Source organism: Scatophagus argus, chromosome 6, assembly GCF_020382885.2.
Source record: "Scatophagus argus isolate fScaArg1 chromosome 6, fScaArg1.pri, whole genome shotgun sequence".
Taxonomy (NCBI): domain Eukaryota; kingdom Metazoa; phylum Chordata; class Actinopteri; family Scatophagidae; genus Scatophagus; species Scatophagus argus.
This window is the reverse complement of record NC_058498.1, coordinates 880,001-903,896: the sequence shown is the minus strand read 5'-3', so window position 1 is coordinate 903,896 and position 23,896 is coordinate 880,001. Positions and strand designations below refer to the sequence as shown.

General features: G+C 47.1%; 2 protein-coding genes across 10 annotated transcripts in view; one reads left to right on the top strand and one right to left on the bottom strand.

Moving 5' to 3' along the window:
• Positions 1-438: 438 nt before the first annotated feature.
• Positions 439-5,827, top strand: pdzk1ip1 (PDZK1 interacting protein 1). The gene is made up of 6 exons (XM_046392738.1): positions 439-678; positions 2,174-2,297; positions 2,473-2,556; positions 2,875-2,949; positions 3,589-3,672; positions 4,422-5,827. Exons 1-6 carry the CDS (start codon positions 615-617, stop codon positions 4,492-4,494), a joined length of 504 nt encoding a protein of 167 aa, XP_046248694.1. The 5' UTR covers positions 439-614; the 3' UTR covers positions 4,495-5,827.
• Positions 5,828-7,251: 1,424 nt separating this feature from the next.
• patj (PATJ crumbs cell polarity complex component) overlaps positions 7,252-23,896 on the bottom strand; it is a 69,998-nt gene continuing 53,353 nt past the window's right edge. For 8 of the 9 annotated variants that reach the window (XM_046392727.1, XM_046392734.1, XM_046392732.1 and 5 more), the window contains 19 exons: positions 22,420-22,616; positions 21,757-21,848; positions 16,440-16,524; positions 16,010-16,084; positions 15,829-15,912; positions 15,670-15,735; positions 15,400-15,484; positions 14,523-14,629; positions 14,329-14,412; positions 13,911-14,104; positions 13,449-13,596; positions 13,243-13,329; positions 12,944-13,088; positions 12,337-12,374; positions 10,733-10,855; positions 10,528-10,632; positions 10,273-10,376; positions 10,035-10,158; positions 7,252-9,440 (listed from right to left, as the gene is read on the bottom strand). In XM_046392727.1, the coding sequence (XP_046248683.1) occupies positions 9,294-9,440; positions 10,035-10,158; positions 10,273-10,376; positions 10,528-10,632; positions 10,733-10,855; positions 12,337-12,374; positions 12,944-13,088; positions 13,243-13,329; positions 13,449-13,596; positions 13,911-14,104; positions 14,329-14,412; positions 14,523-14,629; positions 15,400-15,484; positions 15,670-15,735; positions 15,829-15,912; positions 16,010-16,084; positions 16,440-16,524; positions 21,757-21,848; positions 22,420-22,616 (2,090 nt within the window). In that variant the 3' untranslated portion in view covers positions 7,252-9,293. The remainder of the gene's footprint in view (positions 9,441-10,034; positions 10,159-10,272; positions 10,377-10,527; positions 10,633-10,732; positions 10,856-12,336; positions 12,375-12,943; positions 13,089-13,242; positions 13,330-13,448; positions 13,597-13,910; positions 14,105-14,328; positions 14,413-14,522; positions 14,630-15,399; positions 15,485-15,669; positions 15,736-15,828; positions 15,913-16,009; positions 16,085-16,439; positions 16,525-21,756; positions 21,849-22,419; positions 22,617-23,896) is intronic. The other variant, XM_046392728.1, reaches the window with a different exon arrangement.

Here is a 23,896-nt window from a genome sequence, read left to right as displayed (position 1 = left end):
CCACAAAGTGTCTCGGAAATATTCCAAAAATCTGTTTTTATTAACTGATCATTCTCCTAAAAAGAGACTTAAGTTGATAATTAACCAGAGCTCATCCATTCAAAGACATTATGGACAGAAATAAAACATGACTGAGTTTAAGGTTCAGATCACTGTTTACAGGTTTCTCATGTTCAGATATTGTTATCGTAATTAGGCAGCTATCTGTAGTCCATAAAATCTGTTGACATTTCAGCAACATCGCTGAGTTAGAAACCAGAAAACCAGGAGACTGAAAAGCAAAGAGGACACGTCCCCCTGTCTTCAGTCGAACTTACACCCTTTAAAATATGTTAAACTGACAAGTGGAAACAAATCTGGACAACAAATAAATCAAAGTATGTTGGGCCATAAAGTCAGACAGCAGATAAAAGCTTTAGCCATGAATCAGAGCTTGTATTGTGAGCTGGAGTTAAACATTAACTGAAGCTTTGCTGACCCGCTGCTTCACCTGAAACGCACTAACTACACCTGAAGCGCCGATCGGCTCTCAGTTTCCTCTCAGACTTCGGGCTTAACTCCTGTTTTGTTCCTCACCACGTTGTTTTGTCTTCAGTCAGAGCAGAGAAGCTGCGATGGAAAAGCTGCCAGCCATTTCCTGTTTGCTGCTGGCGGTCGAAGCAGTGACGGCTCAGACAGGTAAGAGTTCAGGTGACAGGAGCTGAGAACCACGGCTGCTGCTCGGACTGTCAGCTAATGCAATCATTTCTTTTCACCATCAGTTAATCTGTAGCTTATTTCCTAAGTTAGTCGCCTTGTCTATAAAACGTCTGGCGGTAGTGAAATTATCTGTTCAAACATTCAATTTACCAACACGACAAAGAAAAACATCAAATCTTACAACGCAGAAAATGTCTGCCTAGAAAAACAAGAAGTTAGAGAAAATGAAAAAGAGAAAAAAGAAAAAATCAATGAGCACATTTTGAGTAGTTTGACAATTTGACAAAAAAGGACTGAATTTTATCTGTTTGTTCTGCTTTGAGTCATAATTGAGTTTTTACCGTAAATAAGAAGTTTGAAGACATCAAACTTGGACTGTGGGAACTTTGAAAAGCATTTTTGATATGTTATGTACGTTCTTTTATTTTTTCATTGATTAAATGAAAACTAACTGATGAGAAAGAAATGTACAAGGGAGCAGCTTTTATTTCCTGTTATCATGTCTGAAGTCACGTGGAGGACACACGTGTCCCAGCTCGCTCTCACTGGATCCTTACATTTACTGAAGTGTTGTACAGTTGGTTCAGATATGCTGGTACTCACAATGAATATTTCTACTTCACGATGCTCCGTTTCGGAGGGACATATAAATGTACTTCTTACTTCACTATAGCCTATATTTGAAAACAACACGTCTTTAAAACCATTAATTAGTCTTTACTTCACATTTTGGAAAAACATTAACCAAATATCATAAAAGCGATTAACAGCAATTCATGTTTATACATAATTAAGAATGAAACTAATGAGCAGACGAGGAGGCAGTTGTTCATTATTAATATCAATATGGGGTCATAGTCCATAGTTCATATACAGTATTAAGAGGTTTTGTTAAGGTTAACTAATGTTTAGTAAATGTTTACTTTAGAAGCTAAAATAGTTTGCTTCAGGTTGGCAAAAAGTATTTTATGCAGGTTAAAAAATTGAATTTGGTTCAGTTAGCTGATGTTTTTTTGGTTTGTTTTGTTTTGTGCTTGTGAAAGAAATGAGTTTAGATTAGCTAATGTTTAGCTAGGTTTATTTTAGCACCCAAAACCGTTCAGTTAGCTCATGATTTAATGTGCAGCTAAAATAGCTTAACTATGTTACTAATAGTTATTTTTGCAAAGAAAGTAGTTTAGAATACATAGAATGAATTAAAGTCAGATTAGCGTTTATTAGTCAAACAGTGATGAGCAGTATAGCTAGCAGTTCAGTTCAGCCACTAAAACGGTCTGGTCCGAGTTAGCTAGCAGTTTATGAGAGCAGTTTTTGACATGAGACTCCAATAGGAAGATCGTGTTGTTGTTTTACATTGTAGCAAACTTTGTAGTCTGGTGTCCTTTTTCAAAAATAAAATAAAATGAAATTAAAAATGAAAATAGCAGAAGTCTGGGTGACCGCTGACCTTCTTCTCTGTGGGTTTGTGTTTCAGCTCAGACTCAGATTGCACGTCTGCTGCCTCAGTGGCTCACTGGCATCATTGCGGTCTCCGCCTTCCTCTTCCTGGTCTTCGTCACGTTCCTGGTGAAAAGGGCCTGGTGTGACACGTCCAGCAGGTCCGTCAGGAGAACAGTTTTCACTTAGACCAGATACGTAGGTAGATAAACAAACAGAGTCACTTTGACGAGCTGGAGCCGTCACGTGGGTAGATTAACAACAGACTCAAAAAGCTGAATTAAATCTGTGCTGAGGTTGTTCATTCTTAATAACGCCGTCCTCACGTGTCTGCAGGGAGAAGACCACCGAGTCAGTGCGAGAAAATCAATTCGTCCTGACCGACAGAGTGACCTTCCCCTCCAGCGTGGACTCGGCCAGGTGGGACCGGCGAGCTACTCTCCATTATTTACTACTGCGTATTGCTTATACACAGTGACATAAAAATATCATCATTAATTAATAATACAATACTTGAATGCACGCTGAGGTACTTCGACTTCTACTTTTGCTCCACTTCATTCATTTGACAGACTTTCTCTGTAGTGTGCAGTCAAGACGTCTCTGAATGTCGTATCGATTTGCTCTTAAAATCTTCATTTTGTCTGTTTCATAAACAGAAAATGACTCACAGATAAACCCAGTCAATAGATTTAAATGAAATAGATGTTAAATAATGCCACCCCAACGCGTCTGCAGGGAGAAGACCAAAGAGCCAGTGAGCGAAAATGTGGCCAACGAAAACCACTACGCCTCCAGCCTGGACCTCATCAGGTAGGACTGATGACTTACTGTCCATCTGTGTGATTCACTTTATAGTTGATATTAAAACTAGTCAATCAATCGGGTAGCTGATGAACCTATTTTAAGTAATTATAATTGTAATCAGACCAGGCCACCTTCTTCCAGTGCTCTGAGGTCCAGTTCTGATGGTCACGTACCTGTTTTGGAGGTAAACCCGGGTCAGCACCCTGACTGGTCATAAGCAACAAACTGCAATGCACAGTGTGTTCTGAAACCTTTCAGTCAGCCTTCGCTCCCCATATGCATCAGTGAGCCTTAGCCATCCATGACCCTGTCACTGGTTCACCAGTTTTCCTCCTTTGGCCCAGTTTGGTATGTCCTGACCACTGCAGTCCGGGAACATCCAACCAGAGCTTCAGTTCTGGAGATGCTCTGACCCAGTCCTCCAGCCACCACAGTTTAGTCCTTGTCAAAGTCGCTCAAATCCTTGTAACAAGACGACAACAATATTCACACCTGTCAGTCTTCATAATGTCGTGGCTGATCAGTGTACTCGAATACTCTTAAAGTCTTAATTTTGTCCATTTTATAGACAGAAAATGACTGAAAGAAAAACCCAGTCAATAGATTCAAATAAAATAATTCTTAATAATGTTGTCCTAACATCAGAGAGAAGACCACAGAGTCAGCGAGACAAAATGAATCAGTTGGGACCGAAGAAGGCGACTACGCCACCAGCCTGAACCTTGTCAGGTAGGACCCACGACTTGGGGAGTTGAATTTCTGGCACCTTCTCCCTCTGACCTGCTGTCAGGAAAATGGCTGCAGAGCCTCCATTACTCACAGTCACATATGAATAAAAGCACAACAAAAGACTAATTAACTCCTCACGGTGGAGTCGCTTTGTTAAAAATGAGCAGATGGATTAACAGACAGTTTAAATTCATTGTATCAACGGCTGCCTCCGTCACAACAGATCTTATGCTGAAAACAAATAATCATCCAAAAACATGAACTGTCACATTTCAGGACAAACTACTGCACGTAGAGGATATATGACAGCAAATAATCATGATGACTTTGTTCCATTTCACCTTAAAGGGATGTCAACGTTGTATTCCCATTTCAGAAACACTGACTGTTCAGCAAACAGATGAGCTGAAACAGGATAATAACCAGACAGCACAAGGGACCAATTAGCACAAAACCAAACAGGAAATACCTCAGAGTGACGCCACGCTGGACATCTCAAACGGGATGACGCTCACAGCTTTAAAAGAGACGCGTTTCAGTTTTTTACGCTCAGTCAAAATACATTTTCTTTCTTTGCAAACTGTATTGAATTGAAATTTATATTTCAGAAACATCAATTCTAGAATTTCCCCATTGGAGATCAATGAAGGGTTATCTTATCTAAAACAGAAAATCCAGCATCACCATCATCACAATTACAACGATGATGTTTTAAAGTTTTAATAACAAAGTGTGTGTGTGTCCTTCAGGAGCAAAGACAACCCAAAAGCCTTCGACAACCCAGCGATGGACAGCACTGACAGCATAGTTTCCAGCATGTGACCTCCTGCGCGTCATCGTCACGAAGTGTGGACACAAAACACACAGAAAATTCTGCTTTATAACTAATTCTGTTGATAGATGATGTTTGTTTCGTCGTAGCTGTTGCCCCACACGGGTGGAGCTCACAGTGAGGAACTTCAGATGTCATCCATGTTGAATTTACCCACAAATATTTTCTCCAACTGATTTTCTCTGTTTGTATCTTCAAATGGGATGATGTGGCTCATCGGTCACTTTGCGATGCAGATAGTTGGCGTGTTTGCATGTGTTCCTGCGTCACGTGTGGATGCAGAGATTCAGCCAAGCAGACGTCCGTCCTCATTAATGAGTCATCTTTTCTAACAAGCTGCCGTCTCGACTCTCATTACTGATCAGTGAAACAATGACCCGCCTCTAATAATTAGTGAAGTCTCCTCTTAAAGAAGCAGCAGCTTCTCTAAAGTCCAGTCCAAACACACTCAAGCTCGCACTCCGGCAGGGCACATCGTGCTTTTAATAAAACACACATCATTTAGCACAGCGAAGACGATCAATAATCAGAACAGACAGATCGTTCACAACATTTGCACAGCTGGTTCAGCAGGCACATCAGAGCCTCTTTGGGTCCCCGAAATGGAATCTGATCTGATCTGATCTGATCTGATCTGATCTGTGTGGGGATGTCGGGTGAAGGACTTTGGTTCAGAGGCCGAGCTGCATGTTTCAGCCTTTAACGGTTTCTCCAAGTTAGAGTGTGAGCAGCGAATCTACTGGCCGTTATCGGTGTGTCTGTGGTCTGATCAGTGATCGGCAGAGAAACATCAGAGATGTGTTTAGTCTTTCAGCAATGCACTGTAAAATGTCCCAAACTACAACAACTTACAACAAGAAATCACACCGAGTCTGCAGCTGCATCTCACCTCATCTGGGAAAAAAGACCACGAGGACTTTCTGTCCAATTCTTCTGTCAAACTTGATCAAAATGTCTCGCAAATAATATCTGCCTCATTCTGTGTTAGCTGGACTTCAGACTCTGAAACCTGGTTCAGTATGTAGCATCATGACAGTTTGCAAAACAGTGACAAAATTTACCCACAGACTTCATGTACACGGACACATATTTTACAGTTTGTCGACCGTGACGGCACAAGTCGAAGATAGACAATTCGAGTCCACGTACATGAATTTCGTCAGCTGATTTTTATCCTCTGTGTGGTGCGAAACACTGACATGCTGGTTGTGAGTCATGGAATCCTGTGGGTTTATTTTTGATTATTTGACAAACTGCTGTGATGCTGTGTTATGATGATATAACATATGTGTAACATATCCGCATTAAAATGTCCAAAAATGGCTCGACCTTTGTTCTAAATTCCATTCAGTTTTTACTTACATTATCCCAAATGTTTCCAACAATATTCAAACGCAGAGAAATCTGTAATTTTATTCACGGTAACATAACGGGGAACCAAAAGTCTATAAAAACAGCAATCTGGCAAATGCTGTTTACACTAAACTATGTTGGTAATAGTGTGTTAGGTGTGAAATGTTAAAAATGAGTGTCTGAAACACATAAATATGAAGGGGGAGCAGATGAACAGTAAGGGAAGGACAGACGATGAAAGACTGATGAAAAGAGGAAGAAAAAGATGGAGTAGTTAACCAGTATGAAAACAGAGTCGACGAATGCGATGAAGCAGCAGGAGTTTGACCGCTGACCATTTAAGATGGCCAACGCGTATCCGCTTCCTCAAAACTGAAGCCAAAATATCCCTCATACGATTGCTGCCATCTTGTTGTGGTGACATCATTGGGAGCCAGAGTCTGTGCAGTAGTGACTGGGGGGCGGAGCTGCGTCATCCATTCATTTTAACTAGCTAAAATGACAACACATCAAAAATTATTTGATGTGTTTGGCCCATATTCCAACTGGAGGAGGAGGAGGGGCTTATGAGCTGCACTGCAACCAGCCACCAGGGGGCGTCCACCTGTTTGGGTGTCACTTTTGCATCTTTATATACAGTCATTTGGTTTGTCTGATGGATGCTTGTTCTGTTTAAAGGGATTTAAAGGGATCACAACTCTTTGAAACAACACGAGGAAACAACAAGAAACGACCGCTAGACGTTGTGATGACACTGCAGCTGTGATTGGCCTGATCCAGGATGTGTACCCGTCTTGCATTGCGGTCCCCCAAACGTTTTGTCACTGAGTGGCTCAAAAATAAATTTTAACCCTAGTGAAAACTACAGGTTCTGTAGTTCTGTACAGGTTCTGCTGTTCTCTGTGACAACATCCATCAGGACAAAGACCAAAGCCTCCTCAGGGGGCGCCAGAGAGCTGAAGCGGATGCATAAATACTGCAGGAGGTGAATTAATCAAACACCTCATTCCTGTCACTCAGTGCCATAAGTTAGAGAACACACAGCCATGAAACACACATTGATATCGTTCAGCGTGACGTCACTTCCTGAGGACATCATCTCTGTCCATCCAGAATAAACGTCCACGGATCCGCTCGGAAATCGGAGACAAAGACCATTCAGAACGTGCCTGAGAATCATGATACCTTAAAGTTTGCTTCGGTATCAAAGTAATCCAGTGATGGTTGTCTGTATATTGACGGCTAGGCTGCTAACAGGAGCTGCTAGCAGCTAATTCAGCACACATTTAATGGAGACTTCATGAAATGCAAACAAACTTATGCTAAAAACACAGAGCTGAAAAGGACAGCAGCACCTCCCAGTGATGAGCTGCTTTTGGATGAGTGGTTCCATCTTTTCATTAATCGTTTATTGTGCTCTGACTAAAAGATTCAACTGAACATCATCTCTATTTTCTCTGTGAATATTACCCAAATAACATAACTCTTTTCAAGAGACATCTTAGGAAATCATAAACAAATTCTGCAAAGTAAAGTGCAAACCCAGCTGGCTTTTGACTCTGAGTGAGTCCTGTGAGAAGACAAACCACAGCTGCAGGGTTTCCGTTCTAATGATTCAGACGCTGGCAAAACACACAACATACAATCATTAAACAACATCAAAAAAATACATTGTTAAATTCAAGCAAGATCAAAAAAATAAATTACACTTCAGCTACTCTGACGTCTACAAATAAAAGTACCCAGATTTCAGACGGTAATCGTGACAAAAAAGCTTGACTGATATGTTTTAAGACCGAAGCTCATCTCTGAGAAGCAAACGCGTTGTCTTCTTGATGCTGAAGCTTACAGCTGCTATGAAACAGTTCAGTTAGACGTTTCACACTGGACGCCAACAAGGCTGCCGACACAAAGCTACCGTCACGGAGGAAAGTTTCACGTTGAGCCTGAAGTGAGTCAGTCTGAAGTCTTAGTCCAGTCTTCTGTTCTCCATCTAAACCACAGCTGGGGGTTTGCGAGCGAGCGCCGCCTTCCCGTCGTTGTGCTAAGCTAGGCTAAACATGCGAAACATGTGGCCGTAGAGGACAAGAGAGTTGGACCAAATGTCAGCCTGTTGCCTCTAGGAAGCTTTTTATTGTTTTAAATGTCAGTGGAGACTCGTTGATTCTTTGTCTCCAGGGTGACCTCCATGTGGAAGACACTGTGTGTGCTGCTGGGGTGACAGGGGTCGTCTCCATGGAGATAAAAGAGCCTTTAGTGTGTGTGTGTGTGTGTGAAGAGTTAAATATTCACTATTACATTAAGAAATGATGACACTTCTTTTAGGACTGTGAAGGTCCTGTTAAGTTCTAAGTGGGACACTTTGACAGGCTGAAATCACTTCTCAGCCAGATGTTTTCTCATGCAGAAGTCTGCGACTGCCAATATTAAATCATATTTCTACATACTTGTTTATATAATTCAATCAAACTGAAAATGCACTGTACATGTGTGCCCACAACGTATGTGAAAACCCTTCTGTCACTGTCATTTCCCAGTTTGAAAACGCACAATCACTTTCAGTTTGTAAAGAAAAATTCCCTTTTCGCTCTGCAGCTGTTGGAGGGCTTGAATGAGTTCATATATTGTGTTTCCAGACTCTGCTCACCGGTCGCTTCCACCTTTATGGATCTGCTCAGTCGCTAACGGCTAAGCTAAGGTGTGCTGCAGTGTCAGAGGACACTTCCCTTATGTTCACCTGGATTATGGACCAAACCCGTCGTCTGTCCTCAGGCTCAGCGTGACGGCAGAGTTTACTAACTGGTTCAGTAATCTTTATCTGTTCCATATTCTGAATCGTAATCGGTCCAGTAAAAGAGTTTCTCAACCTTTTCTGGCCTGTGACATCATGTATGACATCATGTTGACTGCTGGATGGACGTTGATGCGATCATGAGTCCTGCCAGCTCCAGTGGCTCACACTGAAGTTTCATGTTCCCCACAAGACAAACTGGAATAAACTTTAGGACCGCTGCTAATGATAATTTTCCCAGAGTCTGCGAATGTTTTGTCCAACCAACAGTCCAAAACCCAAAGACTTTCAGGTTACAGTCACAGAAGATTAAAACCAGCAAACAGTCACCGTCCAGAAACAATCCGACCCCGTCTCTGTACCAGGCGACCACACTGAGGGCCCCGAGCCCAAGGTTGAGAAGCTTTTTCTACGTTAATGTTTTGAGATACACGTGACAAGTTTCACCCACAGGCAGCAGGAAGATTGTGTGGGCGTGTGTGCGTGTGTGTGTGTGTGTGTGTGCGTGTGTGTGTGTTGGCACCATCTGATGCTCTTTCTTTTTTTGCATGTTGAGCTCAGAGTTCATGATGATTCACAGTCAGAGAGTCAAAGTGTGTGTTTGGAGCTCCTGTGTTCATACGCGTGTGTGTGTGTGTGTGTGTGTTATGACAGGACGTCCAGGGTGACTGTTCCTCTCTGTTTCTTCAGGATGGCGACCGCCTGTTCGTGCGTCACTCCCTGCAGACTCTCGCCATTCACCGACAGGATCTGGTCGCCTCGCTTCAGCCGCCCATCGACCGCCGCTGCACCCTGAAACACAAGCCAACGCGTCGTGATGGCGCCGTCAGTCTGGTGTGAAGAAACATGATAGGCTGGAACGTTCATTACACAGCAGCAGCAGTTTACCTGCAGCTAACCGCAGGTAAAAGTGGCTGCAGCTTGCTAATGGCAAACAAACTCCTCACCGAGAGATCAGATGTCATTGAAAATTTGCAGCCACTAAGTGCCAGATGTGATGAAGTGACGTGACTGGACCACCTGACAAAGCTAACGTTAGCATGCTAACACCTGACCCATTCAACATTCAAAAAACTTGATGTTTGCACAAGCCCAACAAAATCGCAACAGCAACGTCAAACGGCGCATTTACATTTTAGACTTTGCACTCGTTTACAAAGAACAAATCAGCCAGGAGATACCTGCAGGCAGCAAAACAACAAAACATATTCACAAAATTCAAAGTGTAAAATCCAACTAACGAGAATGAAACCGCAGAGAGGACGTGGTGTGACCGACACGGGCTGGTGGCGTATTGGTTGTTAACGGGCGTGTGAACCTCGTGTCTGTGCGTTAGGCCTGTTAGCATAGCTTAGCATAAAGACGGACACAAAGACAGGCTCTGACCTTGCTGAAGACGGTCTTGACGTAGATGGGCAGGTCTCCGTGCGGGCTGCCAAATCCTCCGACGATGCTGAAGCCGAGTCCCTCAGAGCCTTTCTCCAGACTGATGCTGCGGGGCCGCGGACCCCTGAGGAGGAGGAGACGGAGGTCCAGAGTCCAGGTAAGCACCACGTGTCATCATGTTTACCTGTTTACCTGTGTGTGTGTGTGTGTGTGTGTGTGTGTGTGTGTGTGCGCTCACTCTGGCTCTGCCGTGTGTGTGTCGGTGTTGGCTGACAGACCGGAGCTGCTGGACAAACTCTCTACCTGAGTGGCGATGGCGCTGATGTTGGTGTCCGCTACCACCTGAGACACACACACACACACACACACACACAAACCAACCAAATGAATTAAAATGTCGAATGTTTCTGAAGTATCACGAGCTGGAAATACTCAGGGCTGATAGCTCGAAGTTGTACTTGTATGCAGTACTGGAGTAGATGTACTCAGCTACCTGCAGGCTGATGTTTCCGTAGCTGTTCTTCAACATGGTGACGACCTCGCCGTGTGACAGACCGTCCACCGACTGACCATTAATACTGACAATCCTGTCGCCCACCTGACCCAGCACACACACACACACACACACACTCTGTCATGTTATCTCTCGTGGGACGGACATTCATAGCATCAGGACACGCCTTCGTCTCTCAGTCTACCTTAAGTCGGTGTGTTTTGGCTGCGACTCCGTTGGCCTGAATCATGGCGATGAAGATGGGGATGTCGCCCAGCGGGCTGCCCTTCCCGCCTGCTATACTCACCCCGAGGGAGTCGTTGACACCCTGAGGGGGGAGAGACGTAACGGTAAAGACAGGAGACACCTCCTCACATCTGAGAGATTACAGACTTCAGAGCAGCAAACTGCACATATTAAAAGCTACAGTAATGCCCTTCCCTACGGCGTGTGAACACAATCAGATCAGATCAGAATTCCTTTATTAATCCCTGGAGGGAAATTCTTGTTCTTACAGACATTGCACATGCAGTATTCCCGACCAAGAAAGGAGAAAAGTGCAGAGTATAAAAATAGGATAAAACAAAAACTAAAATCTCAAGTACAGGTATTTACAGAAAAACTGTATTCAAAAATTTTTTAAGAAAATTTAAAAATACAGGTATGTACAATGTGTAAAAGAGCCAATATGTACATTGTATATACAAGTGAGTGTGTCGGTCACAGTGCTGAGTTTAACAGTTTGATGGCGACAGGCAGGAATGATTTCCTGTGTCGCTCTGTGGTGCATCGTGGGAGTCAGAGTCTGTTGCTGAACGAGCTCCTGTAGCTGATCAGCACATTGTGGAGAGGGTGAGAGGGAAAGTCCAGTATAGTTCTTATTTTGGACAACATCCTCCTCTCAGACACCACTGTCAGAGAGTCCAGTTCCTCTCCCACAACATGGTGGCCTTCTTAATGATTCTATTGAGTCTGTTAGTGTCCCTCACCCTCAGGCAGCTGCCCCAGCAGACAGCAGCATATGTGATGGCACTGGACACCACCGACTCATAGAACATCCTCAGCATCGTCCTGCAGATGTTGAAGGACCTCAGCCGCCTCAGAAAGTAGAGGCGGCTCTGGCCCTTTCTGTAGACCATGTCCACGTTCTTGCACCAGTCCAGTTTGTGACCAACCTGTCATAGCAGGGGAGCCCCCTTATCCAGCTCACATCCAGACCGTATCCAGACTGGTTTTAGTGAGGAATGCAGATGGAAGCCACATTTGGAGGCAGTTTGAAACCTGATTCCAGTCTACCTCTGCAGAGGCGTGTTAGGCTGAACTCCAGAATCAGACTTCAGGGAGACTGAAGCGCATCAGAGCGGCTGTTTGTGTGGCGGTCGGAGGATTCCCGCACTGCCCGCTCAGGACAACTGTTTTCTCACGCTTCAGTGGCGTGTAAAGTCACTGCAGCCTGTGCAGGCTGATGACGTCCGGACACACGAATCCCATCTGATCAGCTAGAAAACCGCGTGGCCAGTCCGCCTTACAGATCTGATCTGATGCGTCCGCAGTGTGGACAAAGACTGAGACGAGGTCACATGGTCTGAGAGCTGTGATCAGCAGATGGCTGAGCAGCTCATAGAATCTGACGGGCTGCCAAATCGGACGCAGCGGCAGCAGTTTTCTTCCTGTCGGTGCAGACCACGTGAGCAGAAGCAGTTTTTCACTGACCGGTTTACCGGATGTTCTCACCTCATCCTACTGAGTATCACTTTGTGTGTACTGCATACGTGTTCAGTATGTGTACTTTGTTACTCTTTCACTTACCCTCGTGATCTCCACCGTGCGGACGCCACCATCTACGCCTGCACGCACACAAACAAAGAGAAATACACTTCAGCAGTCAGCATCACAGGTGACACGACATCATCACACTGAGCCCATCCAACACGACGATGTGGTGAACACCCACAGGTCTTCTGCTTCTCATGAACATGACTTTAATGCACTTTGGTAAAACTGAAGTTATTTTTTTCCAATGCTGTAAAGGAAAAATCCAGCAAAAACGAAGATTCACAAACTTTTTTTAAATTTCTGTTATTTCTGTGGTGGCCGATCAGAGACTGAACTTTTGTTTCTGGGTGAACTGTTCCTTTAACCACACAAATCCCTCACTCAATCCCAATCCATTCATCATCAGTGAACTAACCGCAGCTCTGAAGTCAACCTTCCACACGTCTAAAGGTGCACTGAGCGAGCGCTTCAGTCTTTCAGGTTCTCTTCTGCTGTTGCTAAAACTTAAATATAAAATGTACCGTAAATTTAAACTTCAAACGTTCCAGCTGCAGACGAGACTTTGTGTATTTCAGTCCGCTCTGTCAGGTTGGAGGACTGTGGGAAAACGGAGTTCCTCACAGGATTCATGTTTTCCTACCTGTGCTGTTGGAGGAGGAAGTGATGTCACTGCTGGATTTTGTGTTGTTGTTGTTGTTGGGGGGCAGGGGGCCGCTGGAGGTTGAGGTCGGGGGGTCAGAGGGCGGAGCCACAACACCTGAGACGTTCCCGCTCACATGACTCATCTGAGACAGAGTTTAAACGTGCTGTGACGCTGGACTGTTTGTGTTGTGTTTTCTCCACAAAATGCACAAATCATTTGTGTACATTAATAACACGTTTGTGTTTCTATTCCTGTGAGGACCCACACAGCTCACACACACACACACACACACACACCTGACTTCCTTGCGAGTTATGTCTGGATGAGATCCAGGATGCAGCTTTGAGTCGTCCGAGCTCCAACAGGACCGGACCGCGAGCGCACTGCAGAACACACACACGTGTGTGTCAGGTATGTGCCCACGTTCACAGACAAGCAGCACAGCTTTCCATCAGCATCAGTGTGTGTGTGTGTGTGTGTGTGTCTGTGTGTGCGTATGCACCTTCAGTACTGCGGCGACGGTCTCCTGGGAGGCGTGTCTCGTGTCCTCGCCATTGACTGACAGGATCTGATCTCCCTGCATCAGACGACCATCCAGCTCAGCGGCGCCTCCTCTGACCACCTCGGAGATAAACACACCACTGCCACTCCTACACACACACACACACACACACAGACAGACACACAGACAGGCACAGAAACACACACACACACAATGTGAACCCAGAAGCAGCAGCACACACACACACACACACACACACACACACACACACACACACACACACACAGACACAGAAACACACACACAATGTGAACCCAGAAGCAGCAGCACACACACACACACACACACACACACACAGACAGACACAGAAACACACACACACACACACACAATGTGAACCCAGAAGCAGCAGCACACACACACACACACACAGTGCTGTCGCGTGTGTTTTTGAAGGTGGACCTCTTCCCAACGATGCTGAGTCCCAGTCCTCTGCCGCTCTTCTTCTGCAGTTCCACCTTAAAGATGTCCAGGTTCTCCTCGTCTCTGTACTGAGCCTCGTCCCTCAGCACCGTCAGGCGAACCTTCGCCGGCGTCTGTCGCAGGGCGGCGATGGCCTCCTCGTGGGACGCCCCGCGGAGGTCCACCCCGTTCACCTGGACACACACACACAGTGCTGTTATGTCTTCTGTCTGTCTGTTACATAGTTTGTCCAGCAGAGGGCGCTGACACAACACACTGAATTTAACTCCAACAGCTGAGGATTCCTATCAAAAAGTCAGCTGATATGTCGTCGATATGTCGTCGATATGTCGTCGATATGTCGTCGATATGTCGTTATCAGACTTTAAAACTCTCAGATCCTGATGTGTGCGAGTACCTCGAGTATCTGGTCTCCGGCCCACAGTCGTCCGTCTCTGGCTGCAGCCCCTTCTTCATAAACCTCATGGATCACTATGGCATCCTGGAGGACACAAAGAAACCAGAACTGTGTGTGTCACTGTGTGTACTGTCATGTACACTGTGTGTGTGTGTGTGTGTGTGTGTGAGAGAGAGAGAGAGAGTGAGAGATACCAGCTGTGTGTCTCTTCCTCCCACTATACTGAGCCCCAGTCCTGATCGACCTTTACAGATCTCCAACAGGGTCTCCTGACCAGGAACCACCACACAGCAGGATGGGTCTGAGGAGGCAGAGGAGGAGGAAGAGGAAGAAGAGAAAGAGGAGGAGGAAGAGGAAGAGGAGGAGGAGGAGGAAGAAGAAGAGGAAGAAGAGGAGGAGCAGGAGGAGGAGGAAGAAGAAGAGGAAGAAGAGGAGGAGGAGGGGGAGGAGGAAGAAGAAGAGGAAGAAGAGGAGGAGGAGGAAGAAGAAGAGGAGGAAGAAGAGGAGGAGGAGGAGGAGAAGGAGGAAGAAGAAGAGGAAGAAGAGGAGGAGGAGGAGGAGAAGGAAGAGGAAGAAGAAGAGGAGGAGGAAGAAGAAGAGGAAGAAGAGGAGGAGGAAGAGGAAGAGGAGGAGTGGGAGGAAGAGGAGGATGATTAGTTTGTTTTCTGTTGAAAGGAAAGTGTTTTCTCTGTATTCAGTCTGTATTCATTGTTCCTGTATTATTCTGTATTATGTGTTGGATAATTGTACAACATGTGTCAAACCCGAGGCCTGCGGCCCAAATCTGGACCGGCACCTGATGTTATGTGGCCTGCTGACTGGTCTGCACACGCAGAGCTACTTATTACTGATGAACTCAAACCAATGAGAATGCAGGAGCAGTAACATCCGGCTGAAGCAGGAAGTGGGTGTGGGTGTGGGTGTGACGCTCCTGAGCCGTTCGTATGGACCGTTATGGTTCAGTTGCAGCTCTGGCTGCAATTGGTTGTTGTTCTCGTCCATGAGAACATTTTGTACGCAGCACACCGTTTTACAGCACACGTGTGTGTGTGTGTGTGTGTGTGTGTGTACCTCTGTTGGCTGTCTGCAGGTCTGGGCTGAGCAGAGGAGGAGATGCTGCGGTCTGTTTACTGAAGCTGCTGTGGGACCTGTAGGACTGGACACACACACACACACACACGTGCACACACACACGCACGCACACACACAGATCAAATTTATTGATCAGCTGAGAAAACTCAGAGGACACAAACTGAAGCTGAAAAAGCAGACAGAAGTACAGAAACTGAGCTGCGCAGATTGAAGCTGGAAACGTTTGTTATTCAGTCGTTCTGTCGTTACCTGCTGCTCCTGCGATGCCTTCAGGGCCTGTAGTTCATTTTCTGGAGACTCTGCAGCTTTCAGCCTCTGTAGGGAACACACACACTTTAATATATTTTGTTGTACTCTTGGTGAAGTACGATTTTAAATGCGGCGTGCGGTGACTTCTGAGTGCAGTACCTTCCTGAAGGTGTCGGCCTCTCTCAGACTCCTGGGGGCGCTGCTGCTGTCCCGGTTCTGTTCTGCTTCGTCACTCGTCTCGTCCTGTCCGGCAGACTGAACGTCAGTTTGCACTGTCACCATCTCTGCATATTCAATCTCAGAGCTATAAGACAGTTTAACATGTGAGACTTGGACTGACCGGTGCGTCAGACGATGGGTGGAGCGTCAGGCCGTCAGCGGGGACGGAGACACCGAGAGGAGCCGGACAGACAGACTGACACGCACGCCCACACACACACACACACACACACAGAAGAAGTCAGTCCACAGGTCCTTCACTTCTCTCTCCACCTCCAGACTTAATGTAAAAGCTGACATTCCTGATTCTAAAAGCTGACAGTGAACGTCTCACAGGCCAGTGAACAACCTGCAGCGATTTTTAAGGAGCAGCTTTCAGACCGACAGTAAACAGAGGACACAAACACAACACGGTGCAGCTGGCAAACGGTGAATAAAGTTCCTTTCACAGTCATCAAATGTCTCGATGGTTTGACCAATCAGGCCAAAAGTATGTGGACGGGGATGCCGTGTACCTGCCTCTGTGGGTGCATCAAGGTGTGTGTCCATACCTCAGAGCTGACAGGGCTGAGCAGGGGGGGAGGAGGGGGAGTCGAGAAGGGGGGGACGGCCATCTGGTTTATCGCATCTTCACTTCTACAGAAACAGAGAGAGAGAGACAGACAGGCAGGAAGGCAGAGAGACAGACAGGCAGGAAGGCAGAGAGACAGACAGGTAGGCAGAGTGACAAACAGGCAGGAAGGCAGAGAGACAGACAGGCAGGCAGGCAGGCAGACAGACAGACAGACAGGCAGACAGACACAGATAGGCATGCAGGTAGACAGACATGCAGGCAGGCAGGCAGACAGACAGGCAGACAGACACAGATAGGCATGCAGGTAGACAGACATGCAGGCAGGCAGGCAGACAGACAGACAGACAGGCAGGCAGACGGACAGACAGACAGGCAGACAGACAGACAGTTAGGCATGCAGGTAGACGGACAGACAGACAGAGAGACAGACAGGCAGGCAGACAGAGAGACAGACAGGCAGATCAGTTTTGGCTGCAAGACGAAAACAAAACATTTTCATCTCCTCAGTGAGAAACTGACTGAGTTTATTATTAATGCAGACGCTTCACCACCTGAGCCCACACTCTCACACACACACACACACTCTCACACACACACACACTCTCACACACACACACACACACACACACACTCTCGGTGGCAACATGTCAGTTCGTGTTTCCTCACACTCTCTGTGAGCTGATGTGATGTGTGGCTGAGCTGCAGCACAGACACAACAGACCTGCGTTACACCTGAACAAAAGCGTCTAATGAGGTGGAACAGACCGTGTCTGTAGCTTCGTCAGTGATTACAGTTTGTTCCACTTAACTGTTGCTGTATTTGGATCTCTGGGTTCACCTTCAACGGTTTTCCACCTCAGCATGTTTCCAGGTGTTTCCAGGTGTTTCAGCGTAGGGACGTCCGTGGCCTCTCCGGTCAGGACCGGTCAGGTGGTCTCGTGATGTCACAGGCCGTACAGGTGTGCTGTCAGGTTTCTGAAGGGCCACACGTGAAGCTCGATGTGGGCGGCCGTCACCATCTTGGGCTTTGTCTGACTCCGCCTCATTCCTGGCTAATCCTAACATGGGCCAACAGGTGGAGCGTGGGTGGAGCCACACTGTGTGAAACTTTCTGCAGGTTGCTGTTTAAATCAAATGAAATCCTTCTAAGCTGATCAGAGCTGCGATGTGTGGACCACACGTCATCCTGTCCGCTTTCCGCTTTTCTGACCTCCAACCTTTCAGGACGCCGTGATGCCTTCGATGCTGTCGGTTGTCTTTCACTCTGACTCACTGACGACAGGGAGTCTGACCTTTACATCATCATCATCATCACCATCACGTGTTTCTGCTCGTTAATTACATCCGTCAACGTTCATAAAGCTGCAGGCTGCTGATCAGACTTCCTGTCGCTTTCCTCGGCGGCGGCTGATGACTCGCCTCCAGCTCCTGATGGGAACATCACCGTAATCCAAACTAACAGTCAAACAGCAGCTCTGAAATCAGATTTATCAGATCAACAACAACAACAACAACAAAGAGCCTCGGGGGTCGCAGAGCAGGAAACGACTAAACCAACAACACGTCCCTGAAGTGTGTGAACGACACGAAGGGGGAGGCGATGAGACCTGCAGTCTGGCATCTGCTACGTGACAACATATGGTGCGAATCCACCATGAGGGCACTTCAAACCTGCCGCAGAGACGCCTAAAGTCGGCCGTTTGATTTGAGCACTAAGTGGAGCCATCTGCGGACCCCAGATTAGCATCAGAAATGACACAGATGAAAACACTGGAGGTTTTGTCTCAAAGCGGACACCACAAACATCCTCCTGTCATCCTCCAGCAAACCTGTGCAGTGCGGCTGCAGCATGAGACACACCGTGTGCGTTTAGAATCAGTCTGGATCAATACATCGATTCAGTGACGCCTTTATTTTCCCATGGTACACCTGTGTCACCAGTTTGGAGCAGGAGGAGGAGGAGGAGCAAGAGGAGGAGGAGGAGGAGCAAGAGGAGGAGGTGGAGGAGCAAGAGGAGCAGGAGGTCCACACTTCCTTTGAACCACCATCGTCAGCAACACAGCAGTAAGTGGATGTGAAGGGAAACAGCTGACGGTTCAATCAAGCCAAGTGTTCCTTCAGACTCAGAAAGTCCTGAACACAACAGAGACGCCACCTCACACGTTAGCTCAGGTAGATCACGTTTACTGAGGTTAATGTGTGTTTCTGTGGTACATGTACCGACGTAAAAATACCACAATGTTGCAAGTAAAAGTCCTCCATTTCAGTAAAAGTACAAAAGTACATTAGTACTTAAAAGTATAATTAAAAGTTCCAAAAGTTAAAGAAGCTCATTTCAGCTGTATGCATATAAACTGCATGTGATCACTTTAACGTGACAGCTGGTCACGCAGGACTAATATTAACTTATTTATCCTTCTATTTCAAACAGATCACTTTTACTGCCAATCATAATTTGTTGTGGATTGTTTGTGTCGTTGATGTCAGTAAGACGTGTAAAAGTGTCAGTATGTTTATGTGAGGCAGTCAGATCTGATCTGAGCAGCAGACGTGGACACTTTCTCTCACTACATTTCCCATGATGCAGCTGGACCGAGCCCTTCACCACACCCGTTTCCACCGACTGACCACGCGTTCTTTTAACTAGACACAACTGAATTAAATGTCTCCTCCTCCTCGTCCATTACCGTTTACTGATGATGTGTCCTTGGTGAAGGGGAGGCTGGCAGGAAACAGGATTTATGGGTCAGTCTTTGGTTCCACTTCAGCTAAGAGGCCTCACGACTATCAACAACAAACAGATCACTGATCAGCTCAGAGTCTCGGCGAGGGAGATAAAAACGTTTGTCCTGAGGGTGGCGCTGGAGGGAAGGTCAAGTGGTCTTTAGACGTGAATGTGTGGAAGCAGGAACGACATCAGGACTTTTGCTGATGTGTTTGGATCAAACAACATCTGATCACTCTGATCATGTGGGGAACTCAGTGTTTGAATGACGAGTTCCCCTGAAGGCAACACTTCATTTGCGTTTATGATGATGCAGTGAAACACTTCAAGCCCTGTTGTCCCCGTCAGCCATGTGTGTGACATGATGCGTGTGGATATGGATACGTGTGTGTGTGTGTGTGTGTGTGTGAGAGATCAGCACTCGGTTCAGAGTTTCAGATCCTTTCAGATCTCATCCTCAGTTTCAATGTGCCAAAATCCATTTCTTTGTATTCTTACATCAAAATCAAGTGTTCTTCCTCTAAATCAAAATCTGATGTGTGCTTATGGAGGCCACAACCAGTTTCAGTCAATAACGTCATGACATCCACCCATCAATCAATCAATCAAATTCATCAGCCGATCAGAGTGTAATCTCACACACGGTCACATGTGCAGAGGGACAGACGTCATCATGGTCCAACAAGGCCTGTTTCCATGGCAATGCGCTATGAGGCTCCTGCCCCGTTGACATCCCATTGCTCATCGCTGTGGTGACCTTTGTCCAGAGATAAATCATTCAGCGGCGGCCCGTGGACACGACTTTAATGAGATTTTGTCACCTGGCTGAACATGGCGAAAGTGGCGGCGTCCTCCTGCTTCAACACACCGCACGGATTCAATCAGAGCAGCCGCCAGGGAAACAAAACCCTCGCCATCGTCATAACGGGAGAAAACCTTTTAGTGAGGAACCCAACTGACCGACCACAGAGAGAATCATGGGAGGATAACATCCTCTGTGTTCAGATCCAATCGAGCGAGAGCAAAAAGCCTCCTGGTCCGGTTCGGTTTTTCTGACACAACAACACGTCAGCCAGCAACACATTCAGACAAATAAGTTCAAGTTTCTCCCTCTCTCACCAGGACAGACAGAACAACTGACAGAACAACCGACTCCATCCACTCTGGATTCTGCTGTCAAACAGTGGCGTCGACAGAAGCTCCACGGGTCCACACACTTCAAACGCGTGTTGTAACTGATTAACAGAGGAAACAACAGATTATTCAGCAACGGACATAAAGTGAGCTGATGAAAGTCAGCTGGAAGCTCCTCCGCCCTTTAATCGTCATCGTTTTCTTGGTCTTTAGTCGTCTGTGCTGTCGTCCTGCAGCACGGATAACCTGTGCAGGTGAAATGAAGGATGACCTGCTGTGTGATGAGCCTCTCAGCAGTCTCTCTGCGCTGTAAATCCTGCCTGGCAGAGGGACTAAACTGGTCTGACGTGGGAGGCTTTGGTCTTAATGAGACCTCAGTAAAATACACCACACCTGCTCCCTTCAAAGCTGCAAACCAATCGCTGCAGCAGAAAGCTCATTTCTGCAGCTGAGGAGGAGGACAGAGATCCCCTGTCTCAAAGGACTTGTCTCAACAACGAAGGACCGTCTCCTCCTGTTGGCTTTGGTCGACTTTTCACCTCAGCTGCCTTCAGATCAGACGGCAGGTTTTGATGAGAAGCTTCAGGAAGGTTCTTGTCTGTAGCTCTCAGGGTGGAGACGCCCGAGTGCAGCTCAGCCTGAGACATCTGAGTGCTGGTCCAGCTGATGGTGGTGGATGTCCCTGAAAAAACCCCTCTGAAGGGCCTGCACCGCCGCTGGGTGGTCAGGAGGCTTTCAACACGTCTTTCTGCTCCTCAGGATCTGTTACATCCGTCCGTCTGCCCGTGGAGTCCCGAGGAAAACATGAGAAATGGACCAGACGAGATCGATGTGATCACCGACTTGTTGCTGTTTGTGTTTGTGGTTTTCAGGCGGCAGCCATGTTGGCTCTGAGCTTTTAGTTTCCTTCAGGAAGCTTCTGGCTGCTGCAGCATCAGCATCATGATTTTTACCTGCTTCGTTGTTTTCATCTACATCCTGGTCCCTGCTGCTGCTGCTGCGATGGCCCAGATTCAGCATGAGGATCAATAGTTTCATTTGATCAGATCCAGGGAATCAGCTGCTGGTGAAGTCTCTCTGCTGTCAGTGACGTTAACACACTCTTCCCTCCATCATCATCGTGTAAAAGGCTGTGAACTCTGGTGCAGTCAAAGAAAAGGAAGCTTCTGGCTCGACAAAACTTCAGTATTTCAGTCTGACCTGAACCTGAGAAAACGGTTTTATTACAAGACATCCTTAAAGGACACTTCTGCTCTATTTTCAATGTATTTCCCATAAACGTGTCTGTGACTCGATGGGTTGTGCTAACTAAAAGGACTCATGAGAAACATTCACATCCGCTTTGAGAGGACACAAAGTAAACGCAGGCTTTTACACGAGCATTTAGTTTCTGTAAGTCAGGGGAAAACTTTCCCAGCATGCCCTGCAGTCCTACCTGAGCAGGATGAGTTTCACCTTGGAGGCGGTGCTCTTGATGATGGCCGAGGCGTTCTGATGACTCCGCCCATAAAGAACCTGGTTGTTAATCTGACAGACAGACAGGCAGAGAGACAGACAGATGATTATCCTCATTTCTACATTTCATAAGATGACAAATGAAATATCATCACATTATAAACAGTGTAATAAAGAACAAGTGAAGAATCATATCTCTCACACACACACACACACACACACACCATGTGGACAGTGTTTGTGTGTCCTGCTTTATTATATGTATTGTTGCACTAATGTATAAATCTTTCATCTGCGGTTGTGTGTGTGTGTGTGTGTGTGTGTGTGTGTGTGTAATTGTGCATCGCTTGGCTGGACATAAATTTTTCAGGAGTCTGTGATGCTGCTGTAATGAGGAGATGACAGCCAGGACGTCAGTGTTACTCTCAGTGTTACTTTAATATTCATGCCAAGAACCTGGAAACCCCCTCACACACACACACACACACACACACACACACACCACAGAGTTACCTTTTCTCCTCAGCACTCATCAATAAGCAGCCAGCAGATGTGATTGGTTCTTTCTGACTGAACATCAGGTAAACACACACACGCCGTCAGCACGCGCTCACTGAACTCATGATGTCACAGCCACGCTCACCTCCAGCAGCTCGTCTCCCACTCGAATGCGTCCGTCTCGAGCGGCCGCCCCGCCCGGATGGAGTCCCACCACGAAGATGCTGAGGCGGGACCGGTCTCTGTTTCCTGCCAGGCTGAGACCCAAACCCTGCCGCTCCTTCTCCAGCTCCACACACAGCAGCTCCCCACGAAGGTCTCCATAACGCTCACACCAGCGCTCTGCAGGAGGAGGAGGAGAAGGAGGAGGAGGAGGAGGGGGAGGAGAAGGGGGAGGAGAAGCAGGAGGAGGAGGAGAAGGGGGAGGAGAAGCAGGAGGAGGAGGAGAAGCAGGAGGAGGAGGAGGAGGAGGAGAAGGAGGAGAAGGGGGAGGAGAAGGGGGAGGAGAAGCAGGGGAAGGGGGAGGAGAAGGGGGAGGAGGAGGAGGAGAAGGGGGAGGAGAAGCAGGAGGAGAAGCAGGAGGAGAAGCAGGAGGAGGAGGAGGAGAAGGAGGAGAAGGGGGAGGAGAAGCAGGAGGAGGAGGAGGAGAAGGAGGAGAAGGGGGAGGAGAAGCAGGAGGAGAAGCAGGAGGAGGAGGAGGAGGAGGAGAAGGGGGAGGAGAAGCAGGAGGAGGAGGAGGAGGGGGAGGAGAAGCAGGAGGAGGAGGAGGAGAAGGAGGAGAAGGGGGAGGAGAAGCAGGAAGAGGAGGAGGAGGAGGAGGAGGGGGAGGAGAAGCAGGAGAAGGGGGAGGAGAAGCAGGAGGAGGAGGAGGAGGAGGAGGGGGAGGAGAAGCAGGAGGAGGAGGAGGAGGAGAACAGGGAGGAGGAGGAGAGGGAGGAAGAGGAGGAGGAGGAGGAGGTGGAGGAGGAGGAAGAAGAGGAGGTTAACAGAGAAACCAGCACAAACCAGGACTCTGGGTTCTTCACTGCAGCTGAACAGCAGGGGACAAACAGATGAAGTGGACGAGAGGAGGACGAGAGGAGGACGAGACGTGGCAGGAGCAGAAGTGGAGACGAGCTTTGAATTAAGTTTGGTGTCAAACAAAATGCTGCCTAACCGTCCGTGAAATAAACAACAAACGCAGAGACGCGAGTGAAATCCAAAGCTGACATTAAACAGCGTCATTCAGTCTGACGGAGGATTAGAAACTCATTCAGAGAAAGTAAAAGCCGCAGAGATTAAAGATGGCGGATCACATGACTCGTGACCAGCTGAAGGCGAGCTGACGTTTCTTTGTGGCAGCGACGTGAACGCTTTTCGTCTGCAGTAATAAACTTTTAGAGGCTGAACAAAGTCAGTCGACTCAAACTGAAGGAGAACTGCTGAGTCATGCTTCGATATCGTCAACAGTCCCACGACCCCCCACACTGAGGCCCGGGGTTCAGCCTGCAACCTCACTTAACTGGACACCAGCGCTGTCCACATCAGCCCAACAAAGATTATTTGAGGGAGGAAGTGAAGGACACAGAGACAAGAGGAGAAGGAGGAGGAGAGGCGATGATGACAAATCTGAAGAGAGAGAC